This window comes from Pan troglodytes, chromosome 1 (genome assembly GCF_028858775.2).
Source record: "Pan troglodytes isolate AG18354 chromosome 1, NHGRI_mPanTro3-v2.0_pri, whole genome shotgun sequence".
NCBI lineage: Eukaryota > Metazoa > Chordata > Mammalia > Primates > Hominidae > Pan > Pan troglodytes.
The window spans coordinates 220,706,308-220,727,699 of NC_072398.2; the positions used below are offsets into that span (position 1 = coordinate 220,706,308).

The 21,392-nt window shown below is 47.9% G+C and overlaps 1 protein-coding gene and 1 pseudogene across 2 annotated transcripts in view; one reads left to right on the forward strand and one right to left on the reverse strand.

Moving 5' to 3' along the window:
- UBIAD1 (UbiA prenyltransferase domain containing 1) overlaps nt 1-15,457 on the reverse strand; it is a 100,296-nt gene extending 84,839 nt beyond the window's left edge. Inside the window, exons 1-2 of one of the 2 annotated variants that reach the window (XM_001137312.5) lie at nt 14,446-15,457; nt 46-2,837 (exon numbers count right to left, since the gene is read on the reverse strand). In XM_001137312.5, coding sequence (XP_001137312.1) covers nt 2,350-2,837; nt 14,446-14,974 — 1,017 coding nt within the window. In that variant the 5' untranslated portion in view covers nt 14,975-15,457 and the 3' untranslated portion in view covers nt 46-2,349. Of the gene's footprint in view, nt 1-45; nt 2,838-14,445 lie in introns of those variants that run through there. The other variant, XM_024356316.3, reaches the window with a different exon arrangement.
- Nucleotides 7,190-9,962, forward strand: LOC129136283 (ubiquitin-conjugating enzyme E2 variant 2-like; annotated as a pseudogene).
- Nucleotides 15,458-21,392: the final 5,935 nt, after the last annotated feature.

Genomic DNA, 21,392 nt, shown 5'->3' on the forward strand with positions numbered 1-21,392 from the left:
CAGTAAGTATGAGGAAAGCAAAAACCAGAAGCCAGACCATTGGTGAACATTTTCTTTCTTCTCTTTTTAATTAAGAAGTCTAAAGAAAACCTTCACTGACTCAGGGAACATAATACAAATTATGGTGACCTGCGTATAAAACCTGGCAACAAATTTGGCCTTTGGAAACATTTATATATAAAAATATGCATTAAAATCCGCACCAGGGCACAGTGCAGAACTGACAGCCCCGATGGGAGTGACCACCAAGGCATACGTGGTCCGTGGACGCAGGGAGCCCTTGGTCCTCCTGCCTCAGGGTGAGCCCTGCATGAGAATGGCCTACTCCAAGGAGAGGTCAGAAGGCAAAACCCCTGTGAGCACCAAAATGCCACAAGCCTGGTATGAAACAAAAATGGTGCTGGGAAGGACTGGGGAGAAGGTCATCTTTCTTCCCCTTGTCTCTGGGCTCTGCCCACTATTAGAAGATTCTGGCTCTCTGCTAGACAAACCACCTTTGATTTAACTTTAGAGGAACTTTTGCAATTTTCTTTTTCTTTTTTTTTTTTTGAGACGGAGTCTTGCTGTGTCCCCCAGGTTGGAGTGCAGTGGTGTGATCTCAGCTCACTGCAAGTTCCGCCTCCTGGGTTCACGCCATGCTCCTGCCTCAGCATCCCAGGTAGCTGGGACTACAGGCGCCCGCCAACACGCCTGGCTAATTTTTTGTATTTTTAGTAGAAACGGGGTTTCACCGTGTTAGCCAAGATGGTCTCAATCTCCTGACCTCGTGATCCGCCTGTCTCGGCCTCCCAAAGTGCTGGGATTACAGGCGTGAGCCACCGTGCCCGGCGGAACTTTTGCAATTTTCAAACATGTTTTTTTCCAAGTAAACCAATCAATTCGAACTCAAGGTTCCATATCATAATTAGCTTGATCTGAAAGATTAAGAACTAGTTCTCACATCATTTTCTGCAGGCCATGACCTTAAATGCCTACTAGAATGGCTATAATCACAACAGAAAACAATGATGACCATTTCCAATCTATAGTCCTGGATCAAATGCAACTGAGCAATTCTGGCCCAGAAATTATACTTCACAGACAATGCAATGAAACGCAGCCAGGATAAATGCTGGAATTGCCCCACTCTGAGTGTGATCTCACTGAAGCCCTCAACTATCTTTCCACAAAGCCCTGGGGAGAGGCAGGGTCAATATTGCACATCTGTCTTCAAGGATGAAGACACAGCCCCTTCACTGGCAGGGCCCATCGCTCTGGCTGAACAGAGCTCAAGACTGTTTGTCCACTGGCTATTCATTCCCTGGGTCCCTGCTCTGCCCATCCTGTGACTCTGTGGAAAGTGGCAGCTGTCCCTGACTCGCTGCTAAGCTATTGCTCAAACAGTCTGGCTCCACAGATGGGAAACACACAAATGGGAACACCACAGAGGTGGAGAGGTGGAGGGTGGGTGTGGGGAGCATCAGAAGATGCAATAGGGAGGGAAAAGCCCTGTGGGCTTTGAGTATCCCACAAGGATGGCAGTGCCTCTACCGTTTCAGGGCTCCTGATAGTTACTGAAAGGGCTGGGAGTCCTTCCTGTCACTCTAGTAGATTCAACAAAGGGAAAGCAGCCACCCTACTGATTCCTATCCAAAAGCAGTGATTTTCTCAGTTGCCTCCAGAGTGGTTTTTTTTTCCCTCCCAGTCCTTGGCTTGTCTTGCTGCAGGGTAATCTGACACTTTTCCTCAACTGTGGCAATAAGTGAAAGGAGAGAGAACAAAAGCATCTGAATCACAATTTAGGCAAAAAGCTGACAGCCACACAGGCTGTTAATGAGGGACTCTCTCTGTCTCAGGCAGCGTATCTCAGGACACGGGTGCTGAGAATAAGAGACAGGTAGCCCCTGTGTTAGTGAGGCCTGGCACCAATCATAGCACATCCTACGAGACGAAGAAAGCAGGACAACACTCTGCCTAGTTATTAGGGTCTTTTCGGGACAGGAGGCCAAACTGGGCAGCTCCTTTACAAAGTCTGGAGACATTTTGTACAGAACAAGGAGGAACTAAGTCCACTTCACTGCTAAGTGACCTGAGAACACCCTCTAGTGGAAATTATTAATAAAACAAGGACCATGCGCCTAATTCACCTTCTGATACAAGAATGGTTTTTAAATTCCCCATAAAATGGAAAAAACAAAAAACAGAAAAACAACATATTATCTTTAAGAACACAAAAACAATTTTTAAAAGGCAGGAGTTCCCACCCATGCTTAGTACCCTGACTGCCAAATCACATTCCTTCCTCAGAGACTCTGACTTTAATATATTCTAAGAAAGGGAGACATGTCGTGGGGGGAGCTACTTGTCCCCTTAAATTTTGGGCAGACTGCCTGCTGGTGCCAGAATGATGCCAAAGACGTAGAAAAGTCCCAGCAGGAGGTTGAGCTTGGCAGTCCTCTGGGGCAGTTTGTTGAAGGCCTGGCTTCGGAACTGTCTCTCAAGGGAGAAGGCCATGGGAATGGTAAGCAGGGGGAGTGCCAGGCTGATGGTGCAGTGTGTGGCCAGGATGCTGAAGACCAGGTAGGGCAGGAAGAGCAGCGTGTTGTAGAGAATGTAGGAGAACGTGGGGCCGATGAGGATGGCCAGCGTGACGATACCAGCCTCCCGGTCGGACTCCATGTCCCTGGTGTTGTTGGAATGGAGAATGGCCTCGGTGCTAAGGGCGAGGGGGATGGCATAGACCAGTGGGAAGATGGCCAGGGACCCCACCTGGATGGCGTAGGCGAACATCACAGCCAGCGGGCCAAAAGTGATGAGGATGATGAGGTCTCCCAGAGCCACGTATTTGAATCCAATTCCTGCGGCCAGAAAATCCAGAGAGTTGGTGTGAGACCAAGGCTGGAAATTTAGGGACTGTTCACCAGTGAAGAGGCAGGCCACTTCTGGCTGAAAATGGTAAATCCTTAGACTGTGCAGGTGGGCACTCATTTCGTCCCTTAACCCCACAGAGCAAATTCTGATTTCTTCTCCAATGCCACAGGTGCAGAGAGAATGCCCAGTGAGGCCTCAAGTCCCTCTTCCCAGGTTCATACCCAAGTTTCCCTTCCTACTGTCCCCCAACAGAGCTCTGCAACATAGCACACTGGGCACCCACTATACTCTTAGTTCAATGGGAGAGCCCAGGAAGGATCTAAAGGTCTTAGAATCCAGTTCTTTGCTGTCTTTCACCCTTCACCAACCCCTGCAAGACCGCGTGAGATCAATCCCTCACAGAATAGCCACTCCGGCCTTCTACTTTTCCACCTCCTTCCCCTACAATCTCAAGGCATCTTCTGGTTTTAAAAACCCCCAGTGAATTTCAGTGAAATTTCGGGGTCCTTAAACCTGCACCCCTGCAATAAGCAAAACAGCAAGGACAGGAGAGTTATAATGCTGCTTCCCTCCTCTGTCTCCCATGAGATTAAAACTAAACCACCCCTACCTCCTGTTTCTGTCCTGCTCATCTACTTCAAAGCCTGTCTAACCCACTTCCTTCAAAATTATCCATTCTCTCCATCCCCGGGGCCACCCTCCATCCCCCTTACCAAATCTACCTCATGGTCATCTTATGCCTGGGATACTGCAACATCCTCCAAACTGGTCTATCAGCTTCCCCTCTCATAACCCCTCCCCCTCTCCATCCCTAATCTAATCTCTAAAAAGGCGTTAGAGTGAATCTTTAAAAATAGGAATCTGGCTGGGTGGGCACAGTGGCTCACACCTGTAATCCCAGCGCTCTGGGAGGCCAAGGTGGGCAGATTACCTGAGGTCAGGACTTCCAGATCAGCCTGGCCAACAGGGTGAAACCCCATCTCTACTAAAAATACAAAAATTAGCCAAGCGTGGTGGCAGCTTGTAATCCCAGCTACTTGGGAGGCTGAGGCAGGGGAAATGCTTGAGCCTGGGAGGCAGAGGTTGCAGTAAGCCAAGATCATGCTACTGCACTCCAGCCTGGCAGACAGAGCGAGACTCTGTCTCAAAAAAATTAGTAAATAAATAAATAAAGGAATCTGACCACCCCCTCCCCCAACATACACTTAAACCCTTATCAACCACTCATCCTGGGGATAAAAGTCCCAGATCTTTAACCTCGCTCACCTGTGGCCCAGCCCTACCTCTCCTGCCTCACCTTGAGCTCTCCTCCCCTCTTCACACAGACTTCTTCCAATCCGTCAGAGCCTTCAGACACCCTTCCCTTGGCCTGGCTAACTCTACTCACCCTTTAAGACTTTAAAGACCATTCCCCAGGACCACCTCCTCTCACCCCTAAGCCACATTTGATCCCCTTGCAATATGCTCCCATGGCAATATGCCCCCCTGGCAATATGCCTGCCATGTTCATAAACTTCATCATGCTTCTAATTAATCTCCACCTTTCTCACTAAACTGTAAGTTCCATGAGGGCAGGACATGTGTCTGGCTTGGTCACAGCTCACTCTCCAATACTTGGCACAAGGGCTGAACTGAACACAGAGCTACAGTAACAAGCACCTGGAATTTGGGATCAAGGTCAGGAAAGATCTCCCACTCAGACAGAAACAGGTAAAGCAGTATGGAATGAGTGAAGCTGCCCACTGAGGGAGGTGACCCATGCAATTATTGCTACAGAAGCTTAGCAAACTCCAGTTCTAACCAAGCTACAAGATGTGGACTCAAGATCAGAAAATAAAGCTCTGGTTAGGCATTTTAACCAGTCTAAAACGACAGAAGTTCCCACTAGCCACAGGAATCAAAATGAAATAAAATGACAGGAGCTAAGGAACAAGATCCAGTCCAAGTTCACCTTCACATCAGCAGCTGGGGTCCCTTGGTGCTAAATACACACCCTTAGTTCTTCAGAACAAAGTATCTCCAGGGAAGGGCATTAAGGCATGGCCACTGACACTCTTCAACATTCAGCAAGCTAATTCTGCACCCTCAAGCCATATTTTTTTCCTTCTATTTGGATAATTTTTATACCAAGCCATGTTTTCATAAATAATTTGGTTGTATGAGGACATACCCTCCAGGAGGAAGTTCCCTCAAGCAGAGCACGAGCTCCAGTTCAGAATTAGTAAATTGACGTCTCTTGCATTATCACACACATTTAAGGGACTACACCCGCCCAAAGATGATGCTGGGCAGGAATACTCCCAGCACAGACCTAGCCAGTTCCTCTACAGCTGCCCACTCTTGTTGTGCTTGTTTTCTCAGCTCCCCAAGTGACGCCACTGGTCTGGCTGTGAAAGAAAATGCAACAGCACTATAGCCTTGACCTTTGGCTGGAGTCTCCAAGAACACCTCCTTAGATCACTTGGCAAAAAGCAATGTAAGCGGCCAGGTATGGTGGCTCACGCCTGTAATCCCAGCACTTTGGGAGGCTGAGGCAGGTGGATCACCTGAGGTCAGGAGTTCGAGACCAGCCTGACCAACATGGAGAAACCCCATCTCCACTAAAAATACAAAAAATTAGCCGGGTATAGTGGCGCATGCCTGTAATCCCAGCTACTCGGGAGGCTGAGGCAGAAGAATCGCTTGAACCCTGGAGGCAGAGGATGTGGTGAGCAGAGATCGCGCCATTGCGCTCCAGCCTAGGCAACAAGAGCAAAACTCCGTCTCAAGAAAAAAAAAAGGCCAGGCACAGTGGCTCACGCTGTAATTCCAGCACTTTGGGAGGCCACAGCGGGTGGATCAACTGAGGTCGGGAGGTCAAGACCAGCCTGACCAATATGGAGAAACCCCATCTCTACTAAAAATACAAAAAAAAATTAGCCGGGCATGGTGGTGCATGCCTGTAATCCCAGCTACTCGGGAGGCTGAGGCAGGAGAATCGCTTGAACCAGGAGGCAGAGGCTGCAGTGAGCAGAGGTCGCACCATTGTACTCCAGCCTGGTCAACAAGAGCTAAACTCTGTCTTTAAAAAAAAAAAAAAAAAAAAAAAAGTGATGTAAGCAAGGTTGAGCAGAGATCTCTGTCCCCACCCCAAAACCAAGAGCAACCCACTCTGGGGAGGAAAAAGATCTGGTTATCTGACACAAGAAAACAGTAGAGCCCTTGGGGAGAAAGCCGTTTCCTAGCATTTGATACATGGCCCAAGGCTCATGTGCTCTACCTGATTCAGAGACGTGGCCCATCTGGGAATTTCCTTTTAGGCATTCCTCCTCTCCCAACCCCATTTTCTGAATGAGCTTACACAGTGAAATACTGGGCCGGTTCTCCACACGGCAGCCAGAATGAATCTGTTAAGACGTAAATCAAAAAGTTGGCAAGACGCAGAGCAACTGGAACACTTGCTGGTGGGAGTGTAAAGAAGTACAACCACTTCAGAAAACAGTTTGGCAGTTTCTCATAAAATTAAACATCATCTGCCCTGTGACCCAGCAATTCCACTCCTGGGCATTTACCCAAGAAAAATGAAAACAAATATCCACAAAAAGACTTGAACATGAATGTTCAGACGTAATAGCCAAAATATAGAAGCAATCCAAATGTCCCTGAAAAGGAGAATGGATAAAAAGAAGTTGTGGTATGTTACAATGGAATGCTAGTCAGCAAAAAAAGGAACTACTGATACACACAACAAAACAATGAATCTCAAAAACATCACGCTGAGCAAAAGAAGCCAGATGAGAGCTCAGACTGAAATAAATACACATACATACATACATACATAGTTCATAGTGAAAGGTTCCATTTATATGACCAGGCAAAACTAATCTCTGTGAGAGGAATCAGAACAGTGGCTCTTTTCCTGTCTCTGGATGGGGGCAGGGAGTGTGGGATTGACAGGCAAGAAGCACTAGGAAGCTTTTGGGGGTGATGGAAGTGTTCTGGATGATGACAGGGGTGTGGGTTATGCAACTGTATACATTTATCAAAATTCATCAAGCTGCAACACTAAAAATCTGTGCATTTCACTGTGTGTCAATTATATGTCAATAAAAGTCAATGTTTAAAAAATCTTAAACCAGATTATGTCACTACTCTGCTCAATATATTTCAATGCCTTCCCATTTGTTCACTGGATATTTACTAAGTAATATTACATGCCAGGCACTGCTCTGGGTGCTAGGGGTTCAGCTAATACCAGAGACAGAAATCCCTGACTGCAGGGAGAGAGCTCGCAGTCGAAGGGGGAAGATAATTAACCAATTAAGTACTTTATATGGCACATTAGAAGGTAACATGTGCTATGAGGAAAACTAATGCAGAGAAGAGCAGCAGGGGGAGTATCAGGTGGGGGCACGGAGTGGGTGTGTAATTTTAAGCAAGGTAGAAAGCAAGGCCTCACTGAGCAGCTGACATTTGGGCAAATAGGTGAAGGAAGTGAGAAAGTGAACCACATGGTTAGAAGCAGGAAAAGCATTTCAAACAGAGGAAGCTGCATCTACAAAGGACCTGAGGGAGGGGCAGGAGGGGCTGTGCGTGCTCCTGGACTAGAAAGGGCAGTGTGGCTGGCCCAGGATGAACAGGAAGAAAGGAGGAGGGTGGGTCAGAGAACTGGGGGAAGGGCAAAAGGTGGGCAAAGAATGTAGGGCCCTAGGGAGTCACTGTAAAGACCCTGGCCTTTACTCTGAGCAAGATGAGAGTCACTGAAGAGTTCTAAGCAGGACTGACAGGGCTGCCCTATATTTTAACAGAATTACTCTGGTGGCTGAGTGGGAACAGCCTGAATGGGACCAGAACAGAGGTAAAGAGACCAGCTGGGAGCCTGCCGCAAAAATCCAGGGACAGATGATCACAGTGGTGGCTGGACACGGTAAGAAGTGGTCAGATCCTACATGCATTTTGAAAGGAGAGTCAACAGAATTTGCTGATGAACTGGATGTGAGACGTGGGAGTCAAGGACGATGCCCACAGCTTTTGGCCTGAAGAACTAGGATGAAGCTGCCATTGAGCAAAATGGGGAAAAAGCTGTGGGCGAAGCAGGTTTCCTTGGGGAGAAGATCAGAATTTGGTCTCAGACATGTTAAGCTTGAGATGTTTATGAGACAGTTCTAGGAGAAGTTGCTGAGCAAGAAGTTGGATATGAGTCTGGAGTTTAAGAGTCACTAGCTTAACAGATGGCATCTGAAGCCATGAGCTAAATCACCAAGGGAGTACATGGAGATAGAGAAAAGAGGCGCAAGGACTGAGCCCTGGAGGTTGGGGAGTAGGACTCGTTAAGATCGCCATGACAGAGACCCTGCCTAACTCACCAACTGTGTCTCATGCCCCCTCTGGCTCACACAGACCTTTCAGTAGATCCTAGCCAATGTCACACTCTCTCCCACCCACCACATTTGCACTTAGTGGTCCTTCAGCCCTGGAGGACTCAGCATCACAATCAGACTCCAATTCCACCCCGTGGCCAGCTCCTTATCCTTCTGTCTTCAAGTCCTAGTTTAAACGTCACTTTCACAAAGACAGCCTCTTCCCTTCACCACCACCTTGTACTTTCTATTACACCACCTCATTGATTTCCTTCACTGAACTTTTTATAATTAGCTGCCAGGCCACTACAGCCTTTTGATTTTCCTCTTACTCCTCTGGATGCTTGCTCACATCCCCTTTACCTGTGCCTTTTCTTCCCCCACCTCTAATGTGGGAGTGTCCCAGGGCTCAGACCAGGACTGACTTTTCTACCAACACTCCCTCCCTTGATGACCTCACCCAGTCCTACAACTTTATCTATAGACCAATGACTCCCAGATATGTAATCTCTAGCCCAGGCTTCTCTGAACTTGAACTACCCATTTGACATCTTTGTTAGGAGATTTAATAGACATTAAGATGTCCAAAGTTGGCCAGGCGCAGTGGCTCATGCCTGTAATCCCAGCACTTTGGTAGGCCAAGGTGGGTGGATCACCTGAGGTCAGGAGTTCGAGACCAGTCTGGACAACATGGTGAAACACCGTCTCTGCTAAAAATACAAAATTAGCCAGGCATGGTGGCGGACGCCTGTAATCCCAGCTACTTGGGAGGCTGAGAATCACTTGAACCCGGGAGGCGGAGGCTGCAGTGAGCTGAGATCATGCCACTGTACTCTAGCCTGGGAGACGGAGTGAGACTCTGTCTCAAAACAAACAAAAAACAAAACAAAAAACCACAAAGTCAATCTCTTGCTTTTCCCCCAAAACTTGTTCTATCCCCAGCCTTGCCCTTCTCACATGATGACATCACTCCAGATGGTATCTTCCAGTTCTCAGGTCAAAACCTTTGAGTTATGCTTATGCAGCTATTGATAGGCAATGGTACGATTAACTGGGGCCTTAAAGATGATGAAGATATGACATTTACAAGGTGGACAGGCATGATTATTGGGCCACCAAGGACAAATTATGACAAGAGAATATAGGCCGGGCATGGCAGTTCACGCCTATAATCCCAGAACTTTGGGAGGCCAAGGAGGGCAGATCACGAGGTCAGGAGTTTGAGACTAGTCTGCCCAACATAGTGAAACCTCATCTCTACTAAAAATACAAAAAATTAGCTGAGTGTGGTGGTGTGCACCTGTAATCCCAGCTACTCGGGAAGCTGAGGCAGGAGAATCACATGAACCTAGGAAGCAGAGGTTGCAGTGAGCCGAGATCACGCCATTGCGCTCCCGTGTGGGCCACAGCGCGAGCCTCTGTCTCAAAAAAAAAAAAAAGAATATATAGCCTGAAAATAGATAGTGGACCCAAATACCCAGAAGCTCCCCCATCAGTTAGATTTGTAACAAGAATTAATATGAATGGAATAAATAACTCCAGTGGGATGGTGGATGACCGCAGCACACCAGTGTTAGCAAAATGACAAAATTCATATAGCATTAAAGTTGTACTTCAGGAGCTAAGACGTCTAATGATGTCCAAAGAAAATATGAAGCTTCCACAGCCACTGGAAGGACAAACATACGACAATTAATTTTAGTGGATCTCAAACTTGTCTTATATCAACAACCTTCTACTCGTGTTAATGTCTTGATTAAATATCACAATGCAGAATACCCACACGTTAAATAAAAGAACTCCGGCTGGTAAACATGACCTGGACATTTGTAAGAATATATTTAATATATGTACACCCATTATGTTTTCAGGTAACAGGAAAAATGCAACCCAATTTTTTTCTCTTGTTAAGGTACTGTCATTTAAACACAAACTTGGAGTACTCGAAATATAATTCAGGTTTACAAGATGAAAGCGTGGTAAGAAGTGTCAGATGGCAGTGGAAGCATGTGTGTTTCTAAAGACTAAAAATCTCAATAAAGAAAACAGGGCTGGGCACAGTGGCTCACATCTGTAATCCCAGCACTTTGGGAGGCTCAGGCGAGCAGATCACTTGAGGCCAGGAGTTCAAGACCAGCCTGGCCAACATGGTGAAAGTCCGTCCCTACAAAAAATCCAAAAATTAACCAGGCGTGGTAGCACGCGCCTGTAGTCCCAGCTACTTAGGAGACTGAGGTAGGATGATCGCTTGATCCCGGGAGGCAGAAGTTGCAGTGAGCTGAGATCGCACCACTGCACTCTAGCCTGAGTGACAGAGTAAGACCCCCATCTCAAACAAAAAAGGAAAGGAAAAAGAAAACAGAGGCCAGGCGAGGTGGCTCACACCTTTAATGCCAGCACTTTAGGAGGCCAAGGTAGGCAGATCACCTGAGGTCAGGAGTTCGAGACCAGCCTGACCAACATGGAGAAACCCTGTCTCTACTAAAAATACAAAATTAGCAGGGCGTGGTGGCCCATGCCTGTAATCCCAGCTACTTGGGAGGCGGAGGCAGGAGAACTGCTTGAACCCCGGAGGTGGAGGTTGCGGTGAGCTGAGATTGTGCCATTGCACTCCAGCCTGGGCAACAAGAGCAAAATTCTGTCTCAAGAAAAAAGAAAACAGAAATGGCATGCTTTATCCATCTTGCTTAGTGAAAGAGAGCTGCAGTTGAAATTGTTTAAAAAGTAGCAGGTATTGGCCAGGCATAGTGGCTCACGCCTGTAATCCCAGCACTTTGGGAGGCCAAGGAGGGTTGATCACTTGAGGTAAGGAGTTAAGAGACCAGCCTGGCCAACATGGCGAAACCCCGTCTCCACTAAAAATACAAAAATTAGCCAGGCGGGCACCTGTAATCCCAGCTACTGGGATTACACTTGAACCTGGGAGGCGGAGATTGTGGTAAGCCAAGATCGCACCACTGTACCCCAGCCTAGGTGACAGAGCAAGACTCCGTCAAATTTAAAAAAAAAAAAAAAGTAGCAGGTACAATGAACACTGTCACAAATGTGTTGATTTTTTAATTTTTTTTATTTTTTTGAGATGGAGTCTTGTTCTGTTGCCCAGGCTGGAGTGCAGTGATGAGATCTTGGCTCACTACAACCTCCCAGGTTCAAGCGATTCTCCTACCTCAGCCTCCCAAGTAGCTGGGACTACAGGCATGCACCACCATGCCCAGCTTATTTTTGTATTTTTAGTAGAGGTGGGGTTTCACCATGCTGGCCAGGCTGGTCTCGAACTCCTGAACTCAGGTGATCTGCCTGCCTCAGCCTCCCAAAGTGTTGGGATTATGGGTAAAAACTACCACATCCAGCACAAATGTGTTAATTTTTGAAGTGGTGTGGGTGCTGACTACTAGTAGTATGAAAAATATGTTCAGCATTGTTTTGATACCTATCTTATAATAAAAAATGTTGGGGGGGAGTTGATGAATTTCTGTTAAAAGCTTTCATGTGTGTTACATGTAACAGACATGGTAAATATTTGCTTACAGTTTTTTTTTTTTTTTTAACAAACTATGCACTTAAGGTTAAGTGACATCAACAAAAAAGGGATACATATATGGATATATAATTTTGAAACTAAAGTTGGTCTTTTTTTTTTTTTTTTTTTTTGAGATGGAGCCTCTCTCTGTTGCCCAGGCTGGAATGCAGTGGCATGATCTCAGCTCACTGCAACCTCCACCTACTGGGCTCAAGCAATCCTCCTGCCTCAGCCTCCCGAGTAGCTAGGACTACAGGCACATGCCACCACGCCTGGCTAATTTTTGTATTTTTAGTAGAGACAAGGTTTCACCATGTTTGGCCAGGCTGGTCTGGAACTCCTGATCTCAAGTGATCCACCTGCCTTGGCCTCCCGAAGTGCTGAGATTACAGGCATGAGGCACAGCACCCAGCCCAAAGTTAGTCTGAAAATGTAAATAAAATATGGAATGTGTCCAAGAAAAAAAAAACCTTTGAGTTATGCTTAATTCCTCTGTTTCTCTTTACCTCACATCCAATCCATCAGCAAACCCTGTCTACCTTCAAAGCATATTTAGAATCTGGCTACTTACCTCTTCCACTACCACCTGCTAGATACAAGCCACCAAACATCGCTTGCCTGGATTATTCAAGAGCTTCCTACTTGGTCTTCCTGCCTCTACCCTTGCCTCACTCCCCTTGATCCATTCTCAATACCTTACCCAGAGCAATTCTTTTAAAACATTATATTACATCACTCCCTTGCTCAAAGTCCTGCAGTGGCTCCTCCATTCCAGAGCCAAGACCAGTGGCCTACAAGGTCTATATAATCCGTGTGTGTGCCTCCTTACCCTCCCCAAACATACTTCTCTTACTTTACCTCCCTTTACTCTCTCCTTCATTCACACACTGGACTCCTTGCTGCTCTGTAAGCTCTTTGGACACATTCCTGCCTGAAGGCCTATGGCACTTGCTGTTGCTTTTCCTGAAATGCTCCTCTCTCAGATATCTGCTTGGCCAACTCCCTCACCTCTTACCTCCTTCAATGTAACTCAACTCAAATACTACCTTTCTGAGGCATGGTCTCACTCTGTCGCCCAGGCTGGAGTGCAGTGGTGTGATCAGGACTCACTGCAGCCTTGACCCCTGGGCTCAAGCAATTCTCCCACCTCAGCCTCCAAAGTAGCTGGGACCACAGGCAAGCACCACCATGCCCAGCTAATATTTTTTATTTAATATTTTATACAGACAGGGGTCTATGTTGCCCAGGCTGGTGTTTAACTCCTGGCCTCAAGCGATCCTCTCGCTTCAGCCTCCCAAAGGGCTGGGATTACAGACATGAGCCACTGCACTCAGCCAAATGTTACCTTTTTGATGAAGCCTACCCTGATCAAACTACTTAAAATAGTAATCTGTGTCCCATTCTTTGCTCTACTTTTTTTTCCCATAGCACTTATCATCTTTCATATACTATAATCAGGGTGATCAATTCAACCTGACTTACCAGGAACTTTTCTGGTTTTAGCTCCAGAAGTCGCACATCCGACTTAGTCCTGTCACCTTAGTCCTGAGCAAACCAGGATATTGGTCACCCTAACTATAATTTTCTATTTTTACTTTCTGTCTCTTTTCATGATAATACATAAGTTTCACAAGGGCAGGGATCTGTGACTGCTGTGTTCACACAGAACAGTGCCTGGCACATAATAGGTGCTCAATAAATAGGGCTTACCCACCTGCCCATCACTACCTTAATCAGCCTCTTGCAAGAAGTCACCTAGCAAACTAGACAGAAGTAATTATGTATATCATTTTGAACTCTTCAGATTTAATTCTAATATTTGAAACTGTGGCATTATAAAGTATGAGTGATTAAAAAAAAAAAAAAGAGACAGAAAAAATGTCCATATAGGCCGGGCATGGTGGCTCACGCCTGTAATCCCAGCACTTTGGGAGGGCAAGGCAGGCAGGTCATGAGGTCAGGAGTTCGAGACCAGCCTGGCCAACATGGTGAAACCTTGTCTCTACTAAAAATACAAAAATTAGCCAGGCGTGGTGGCACATGCCTGTAGTCCCAGCTACTCGGGGAGCTGAGGCAGAAGAATCGCTTGAAGCCGGGAGACAGAGGTTGCAGTGAGCGGAGATGGTGCCACTGCACCCTTGCCTGGGCAACAGAGCGAGACTCTGTCTCAAAAAAAATTAAAAAAATTAAAAAATGTCCTGACGGGGCGCGGTGGCTCACGCCTGTAATCTTAGCACTTTGGGAGGCTGAGGCGGGTGGATCACGAGGTCAGGAAATCGAGACCATCCTGGCCAACATGGTGACACCCCGTCTCTAATAAAAATACAAAAATCAGCCAGGCGTGGTGGCGTGCACCTGTAGTCCCAGCTACTCGGGAGGCTGAGGCAGGAGAATCGCTTGAACACGGGAGGCAGAGGCTGCAGTGGGCCGAGATCGCACGACTGCACTCCAGCCTGGGCGACAGAGCGAGACTCCGTCTCAAAAATAAATAAAAAATAAATAAATAAAAATAAATGTCCATATAAAATTTTCAGTCATGCCCTACGTCCATAAGTCAAACCAGGATCTTCTCAAATCACTGTTCCAAAAAATTCACATCACCCACAATTATAGACTTCAATTAAAGCGGCTTAAATTAGAAAGCCACCTTTGACATCCCTGTAACTCCTTTACAAAGCAGCGGTTTCCAGTGGACGCGACTAAGACCTGCAGCACACAGGACAGGCCAAATCTTACCTCCTGTGTAGAGAAAGGAGCCAGACAGGCCTCCAAAGTAGATAAGAGCCAAGTGCTCCAGTTTCAGAGGGGACAGGTAGTAGAGGCAAGCGGCACAGACGCAGCCCAACGTGTAGAGGAAGACTCCGAACCGGACGACATCCTGCGGCTCCAAGATTCGGTCCACAAGTGTCCTGTCATCACTCTTTTTGTGGTCAATGCCCTTGGAAAAGTCATAGTAAGTGTTGACCAAATTACCGGCCCCGTGCACAGCCAGGACAGCCACGGCACAACCCACCAAGAGCCTGGGATCCAGGACACCGTGGGATCTGTAGGCAAGGGCACTGCCCAGGGCCACCGGTGTGAGTGAGGCACTGAAGCTCCAGGGCCTCAGGGCCAACACGTAGGAGGCACACTTCTGCCTCCAGGAGCGCTGGGGGAGCCTATCTTGCTCGGGACAGTCGTTCCCCAGAGGGTCCCTGTCCCCAGCTTTGACAGTCTCTCCCGACAGGATGTTAATCTTCTGCCCCAGGACCTGAGAGGCCGCCATGGAAGCTCCACGTGGTTGAAGTAAACTCTAAAAGTGAGCCACGCAAAGTGACCGCCCGGGAAAGAGGAAGGACGGGGCGGGGCAGCCGGGCCCGACCTTCCTTCGGTTCCGCCCCAGGACAGGGCTGGTGTGGCGGCAAGGTCCGGGGGCAACAGCAAGTGGGTCTTACACCCCACGAAGCCCAGCGGCGCCGCCCCTACTACCCGTCACCTGGGCGAAGTCTGTCTCCGGCCCCCAGCCCCGCGTTAGAGCCCACGGCTGAGCCGCGGTCGCCTTCTTTAGGCCGCCAGGGCCGCCATCTTGTGCGCCGGCCTCTGGAGGCCCGCCCGGAAACAGGTGCCGGCGGCGCGGGCCGGACCGGAGGGTGGGCTGGAGGGCGGGAGGGGGCGGGGCCAAGCCAGAGACGGGGAGAAGGGCGGTGAGGGCTTGGGGGCGGGGGCCTGGTCAGAGGCGGGGCGGGCAGGGCCGAGTCAGAGGAGGGGCGGGGTCAGAGGCGGGGAAGGGAGGGGTCAGAGGCGGGGAGAAGGGCGGTGAGGGGTGGGGCGGGGCTGAGGGGCGGGGCCAGACCGGTGGTGGGGCGGGAGGGGGCGGGGCCGGGGCGGGAATGGACCGGGAGCGGGGACGGGCCAGGAGCTGGGGCCGGGCGGTGACCCGGCATCCAGCCCTTTTCCTGCCTGCACTGCGCCCCGCAGCTACTTCCAGACTAACTGCAATCAGCCTCTCTTAGCATCATAAGAACTCGAAGGCGTGTTGCTTTAGGACTTACCGGGCGCACTTTCATTCACGAAGTAGGATTCATTAATTTATTCATGCTACAAGCATTTATTGAGCGCCTGCTGTGTGCATACATTCTGACGTCTATCATATCTGCACCGTGGAAATACTCTATGATGTGCTACTGCTCACCTCTTATCAGCTTTTCATTCAGTGACATCCTTCAGCAGCTTGAAATCTGCCCATGGTGGGAGAATTTACACCACGCAAATCAGCAAATGCTTAATAACTGCTAAGTCGTCTAGACTTAAGAAAGTGGCGGAGAAAATGTTCATATTACTGGTTAAACTTAAAAGTGTTGGAGGGTGCGGTGGCTCACGCCTGTAATCCCAGCACTTTGGGAGGCGAGGCGGGCAGATCACTTGATGTCAGGAGTTCGACATCAGCCTGGCCAACATAGCGAAACCCTGTCTCTACTAAAAATACAAAAATTAGCCGCGCGTGGTGGCAGGCACCTGTAATCCCAGCTACTCGGGAGGCTGGGGCAGGAGAATTGCTTGAACCCGGGAGATGGAGGTTGCAGTGAGCCAAGATCATGCCACTGGGCTCCAGCCTGGGCAACAGAGTGAGACTCCATCTCAAAAAAAAAAAAAAATTAGCCGGGGGTGGTGGTGCATTCCTATAATGACAGCTACTCGGGAGGCTGAGGCAGGAGAATTGCTTGAACCCTGGAGGCAGAGGCTGCAGTGAGCCAAGATCACGCCACTGCACTCCAGCCTGGGCAGTAGAGCGAGACTCCGTCTCAAAAAAGAAAAAAAGAGAGAAAAAAAGTGTGTAAGTGAATGCACCAAAACTTTGAGGAAATATTCATTCAGCATTGGCAAATTATTATCCAGTTGAACAAATAAGTCGCTCGTAGCCTTGACAAACTAGTGAAGTTCTGACATATCTCTTTTGATTGTTTCACTTTCCTCTTACTCCTAACATAAAATATCAACCAACATTCATGTCTGAACTATGCTCATTGATCAGTTGGGGCCATAGGGAAGCTACACAACATCAAAGAAAGCATACTGTGAGAACTGGCTATATGGAGTTTACAATAGAGTCCTGTACTGTATATTTTAGTATTTGTAAACTGTATGCTACACATCATTTACATCAGTGAAATTATAATACACATGCAACATACATGCACACAGGACTGACTACATAATTTGTGGTACCCAGTGCAAACTAAAGAGGTGGAGCTGGGGATGATAATGTGTGCCTGTAGTCCCAGCTACTCAGGAGGTTTTTTTGAGACGGAGTCTTGCTCTGTTGCCCAGGCTGGGGTGCAGTGACACAATCTCGGCTCACTGCAAGCTCCGCCTCCAGGGTTCACGCCATTCTCCTGCCTCAGCCTCCCGAGTAGCTGTGACTACAGGTGCCCGCCACCACGCCCGGCTAATTATTTTGTATTTTTAGTAGAGACAAGGTTTTACCATGTCAGCCAGGATGGTCTCTATCTCCTGACCTCGTGATCCACCTACCTCAGCCTCCCAAAGTACTGGGATTACAGGTGTGAGCCACCGCACCCGGCAGGAGGATCTCTTGAGCTCAGGTTAGAGACCAGCCTGGGCAACATAGTGAGATCTCTGCTCTAAAAAATTAAAAAGACCAGATGTGGTGGCTCACACCTGTAATCCCAACACTTTGGGAGGGCAAGGCAGGTGGATTGCTTGAGCCCAGGAGCTCAAGACCAGCCTGGACCACACGGTGAAAATCGAAGAATTAGCCAGGTGTGGGCCAGGTGCAGTGGCCCACGCCTGTAATCCCAGCACTTTGGAAGGCCGAGGCAGGCAGATCATGGGGTCAGGAGATAAGACCATTCTGGCTAACATGGTGAAACACCATGTCTACTAAAAATACAAAAAAAATTAGCCAGGCGTGGTGGCAGGCACCTGTAGTCCCAGCTACTTGGGAGGCTGAGGCAAGAGAATGGCATGAACCCCGGAGGCGGAGCTTGCAGTGAGCCGAGATCGTGCCACTGCACTCCAGCCTGGGCGACAGAGCAAGACTCCGTCTCAAAAAAAAAAAGAAAGAAAGAAAAAGTGAAATAATTAGCCAGGTGTGGCAGCGTGCACCCGTGGTCCCAGCTACTTGGGAGGCTGAGGCGGAAGAATCACCTGAGCCTGGGAAGTTGAGGCTGCAGTGAGTCATGATTGTGCCCCTGCACTCCAGCCTGGGTAATAGAGTGAGATCCTATCTCAAAAAAATAAAATAAAATCAATAAATAAGTGGGGCCAGACCAGGCACGGTGGCTCACGCCTGTAATTCCAGCACTTTGGGAGGCCAAGGTGGTCAGATGACCTGAGGTCGGGAGTTCAAGACCAGCCTGACCAACATGGAGAAACCCCGTCTCTACTAAAAATACAAAATCAGCCGGGAGTGGTGGCGCATGCCTGTAATCCCAGCTACTCAGGAGGCTGAGGCAGGAGAATCACTTGAACCCGGGAGGTGGAGGTTGCGGTGAGCCGAGATCCTGCCATTGCACTCCAGCCTGGACAATAAGAGCAAAACTCCATCTCAAAAAAAATAATTAATTAATTTAAAAAATAAAAAAAATAAGTGGGGCCTGTTGTTCAAAATCATTAACAATTGCAAAACAGAGCATGACGCAGCTGTGAAGCTAGCTCTGTACATGTCTGCTTCCACTTACCCCCAATCTGGTTGTTGAACATTACAACTTCACCACTCAACACAAAGCTTTCTATGCTGGCCAAACCCATGAGTCATACAATGTCAAATCAGACAATATATCAGCAGATATATTAAAATCCTGGCTCTATCACTTACCAATTCCATGTCCCAATATCTCTGTTCTTTGGCTTACTTATATATAAGGTGGGAACAATACAACCTGCCTCATAGAAATGCTCAGGAATAATAGTAAACAGCATTTATTGACTTTTCACATTAGCCATATACTTTGTTTGCTTTTGAGACGGAGTCTTGCTCTGTCGCCCAGGCTGGAGTGCAGTGGTGCGATCTCGGCTCACTGTAACCTCCACCTCCCAGGTTCAAGTGATTCTCCGCCTCAGCCTCCTGAGTAACTGGGACTACAGGCGTCTGCCACCATGCTCAGCTAATTTTTATATTTTTAGTAGAGATAGGGTTTTACCAAGCTGATCTCGAACTCCTGACCTCAGGTGATCCACCTGCCTTGGCCTCCCAAAGTGCTGGGATTACAGGCGTGAGCCACCATGCCGGGCCAAGTACCTCTTTTAGGTACTTTACGTGTGGTATTAGCGTTTAACCCCCACAATACTGCCTACCAACGAAGGGACTATAATCCTTCCAGTTTTACACATAAGGAAATAGGTACGAAGTGTTGCAGCCAAATTTCAGATTCAGTTAGTTTGACTTGACTCCAAGCTGCTTTTAACAAGTACTCTATAATGTCCACCAAAATCCCTGATACACTGTAAGTGCTCAATAAATATTAGCTATTATTTTAGTGTAATGCATAAGAAAGTTCTTTGTAGTGGCAGTTGAACAATGAGAACACATGGACACGGGGAGGGGAACATCACACACCGGGGCCTGTTGGGGGTTGGGGGGCTGGGGGAGGGATAGCGTTAGGAGAAATACCTAATGTAAATGACAAGTTGATGGGTGCAGCAAACCAACATGGCACATGTATACCTATGTAACAAATCTGCACGTTGTGCACATGTACCCTAGAACTTAAAGTATAATAATAAAATAAAAAGACTTGCAAAAATACAATAAAAAAAGAAAGTTCTTTGTAAACAGAAAAGAAACCGACAAACACACTTATTACTGTTGCTATAAAATCATCTTTGATTATTAATTAGAAAACAGGGCTTTATCATATCTCAGGGTGGCAAAAATCTCCTATATGGCTGATGGGAGTAAAAATTGGTACCTCCCTTATAGAGATCAACTTGACAAGATTCAACAAAACTGTCTAACCCTGTAATCCCATTTCTGGGAATTTATCTTGATATAGCTGTCAGGGAAGAAAATGATATACGTACAAAGGCATTCACTGCAGTATTTGTAATAGCACAAATTTGGACATAACACAAATGTCCATTCACAGAGGACTGGAAAATGAACTATGGCACAGCCATGTGATGGAACACTATGCAGCTGTAGCAACAACAAAAGGACAAGAAACTCTGTGTACCAAGATGGAAATGAAACCGTCCCAACAAACTTTATAAAATTAATCAGGGGCCGGGTGCGGTGGCTCATGCCTGTAATCCCAGCACTTTGGGAGGCCAAGGCAGGCTGATAACTTGAGGTCAGGAGTTCGAGACCAGCCTGGCCAACATTGTGAAACCCCGTCTCTACTAAAAATACAAAAATTAGGCTGGACACAGTGGCTCACACCTGTAATCCTAGCACTTTGCGAGGCTGAGGCAGGCAGATTACCTGAGGTCGGGAGTTCAAGACCAGCCTGGCCAACATGGTGAAACCTTGTCTTTACTAAAAATACAAAAAATTAGCCGGGTACAGTGGGGTGTGCCTATAATCCCAGCTACTCTGCCGAGGTGCACACCTGTAATCCCAGCTACTCTGGAGGCTGAGGCAGGAGAATTGCTTGAACCCGGGAGGCGGAGGTTGCAGTGAGCTGAGATCACGCCACTGCACTCTAGCCTGGGCTACAGAGCGAGACTTGGTCTCAAAAAAAAAAAAAAGTACAAAAATTAGCTGGCATGGTGGCGCACACCTGTAACCCCAGCCACTCGGGAGGCTGAGGCAGGAGAATCGCTTGAACCCGGGAGGTGGAGGTTGCGGTGAACTGAGATCACACCACTGCACTCCAAGTGAGACTCCATCTCAAAATAAAATAAAATAAATCAGGGAGGAAGGGAGGGAGAGAAATGAAAACAAACAAAGCTTGCAGCACATTCAGCATTCATCATGAGGTCATGTTGAACTCTGAGCCATTTCCTCATAGTTGTTCGCTGCCTACTGTCCCAGAATCACGCGGACCCTGTCATCAGACAACTTAAGCTTGCGAAACATTGTTTTCCACCTGAGGTATTCTTTCAGGTCCTGCATATCAGTGAAACTACCGATGACAGCCATTGTGAAAGACCCCACAGGGAGCTAACTCACCAAAGAATGCAGTTTCTACATCCTGATGATTTCACCCCCTTTACCCCAACCCATAAACGATACCAAATTTCCAGCCTCTCCCCCTCTACAATCCCCTTAAAAACCCCAGCTCAGGCCGGGTACGGTGGCTCACTCCTGTAATCCCAGCACTTTGGGAGGCCAAGGTGGGCAGATCAAGAGGTCAGGAGTTTGAGACCAGCCTGACCAACACGGTGAAACCGTGTCTCTACTAGAAATACAAAAATTAGCCGGGTATGGTGGCACGCACCTATAATCCCAGCTACTCAAAAGGCTGAGGCACAAGAATTGCTTGAACCTGGGAGGCAGAGGTGGCAGTGAGCTGAGATCCTGCCACTGCACTCCAGCCTGGGCAATAGAGCGAGACTCTGTCTCAAGAAAAAACAAAACAAACAAACAAACAAAAAACCCAGCTCAGAATTCCTTGGGGAGATGGATTTGAAGGTCTCCTCCTGTTACAGTAGATAGCTAGTCAGGCATGAGCAGAGCAGGAGAGGCTCCCACCCCCTAACCCCAGGAATGTCAAGCAACCATTGGGTGATGGTCAGGCAGT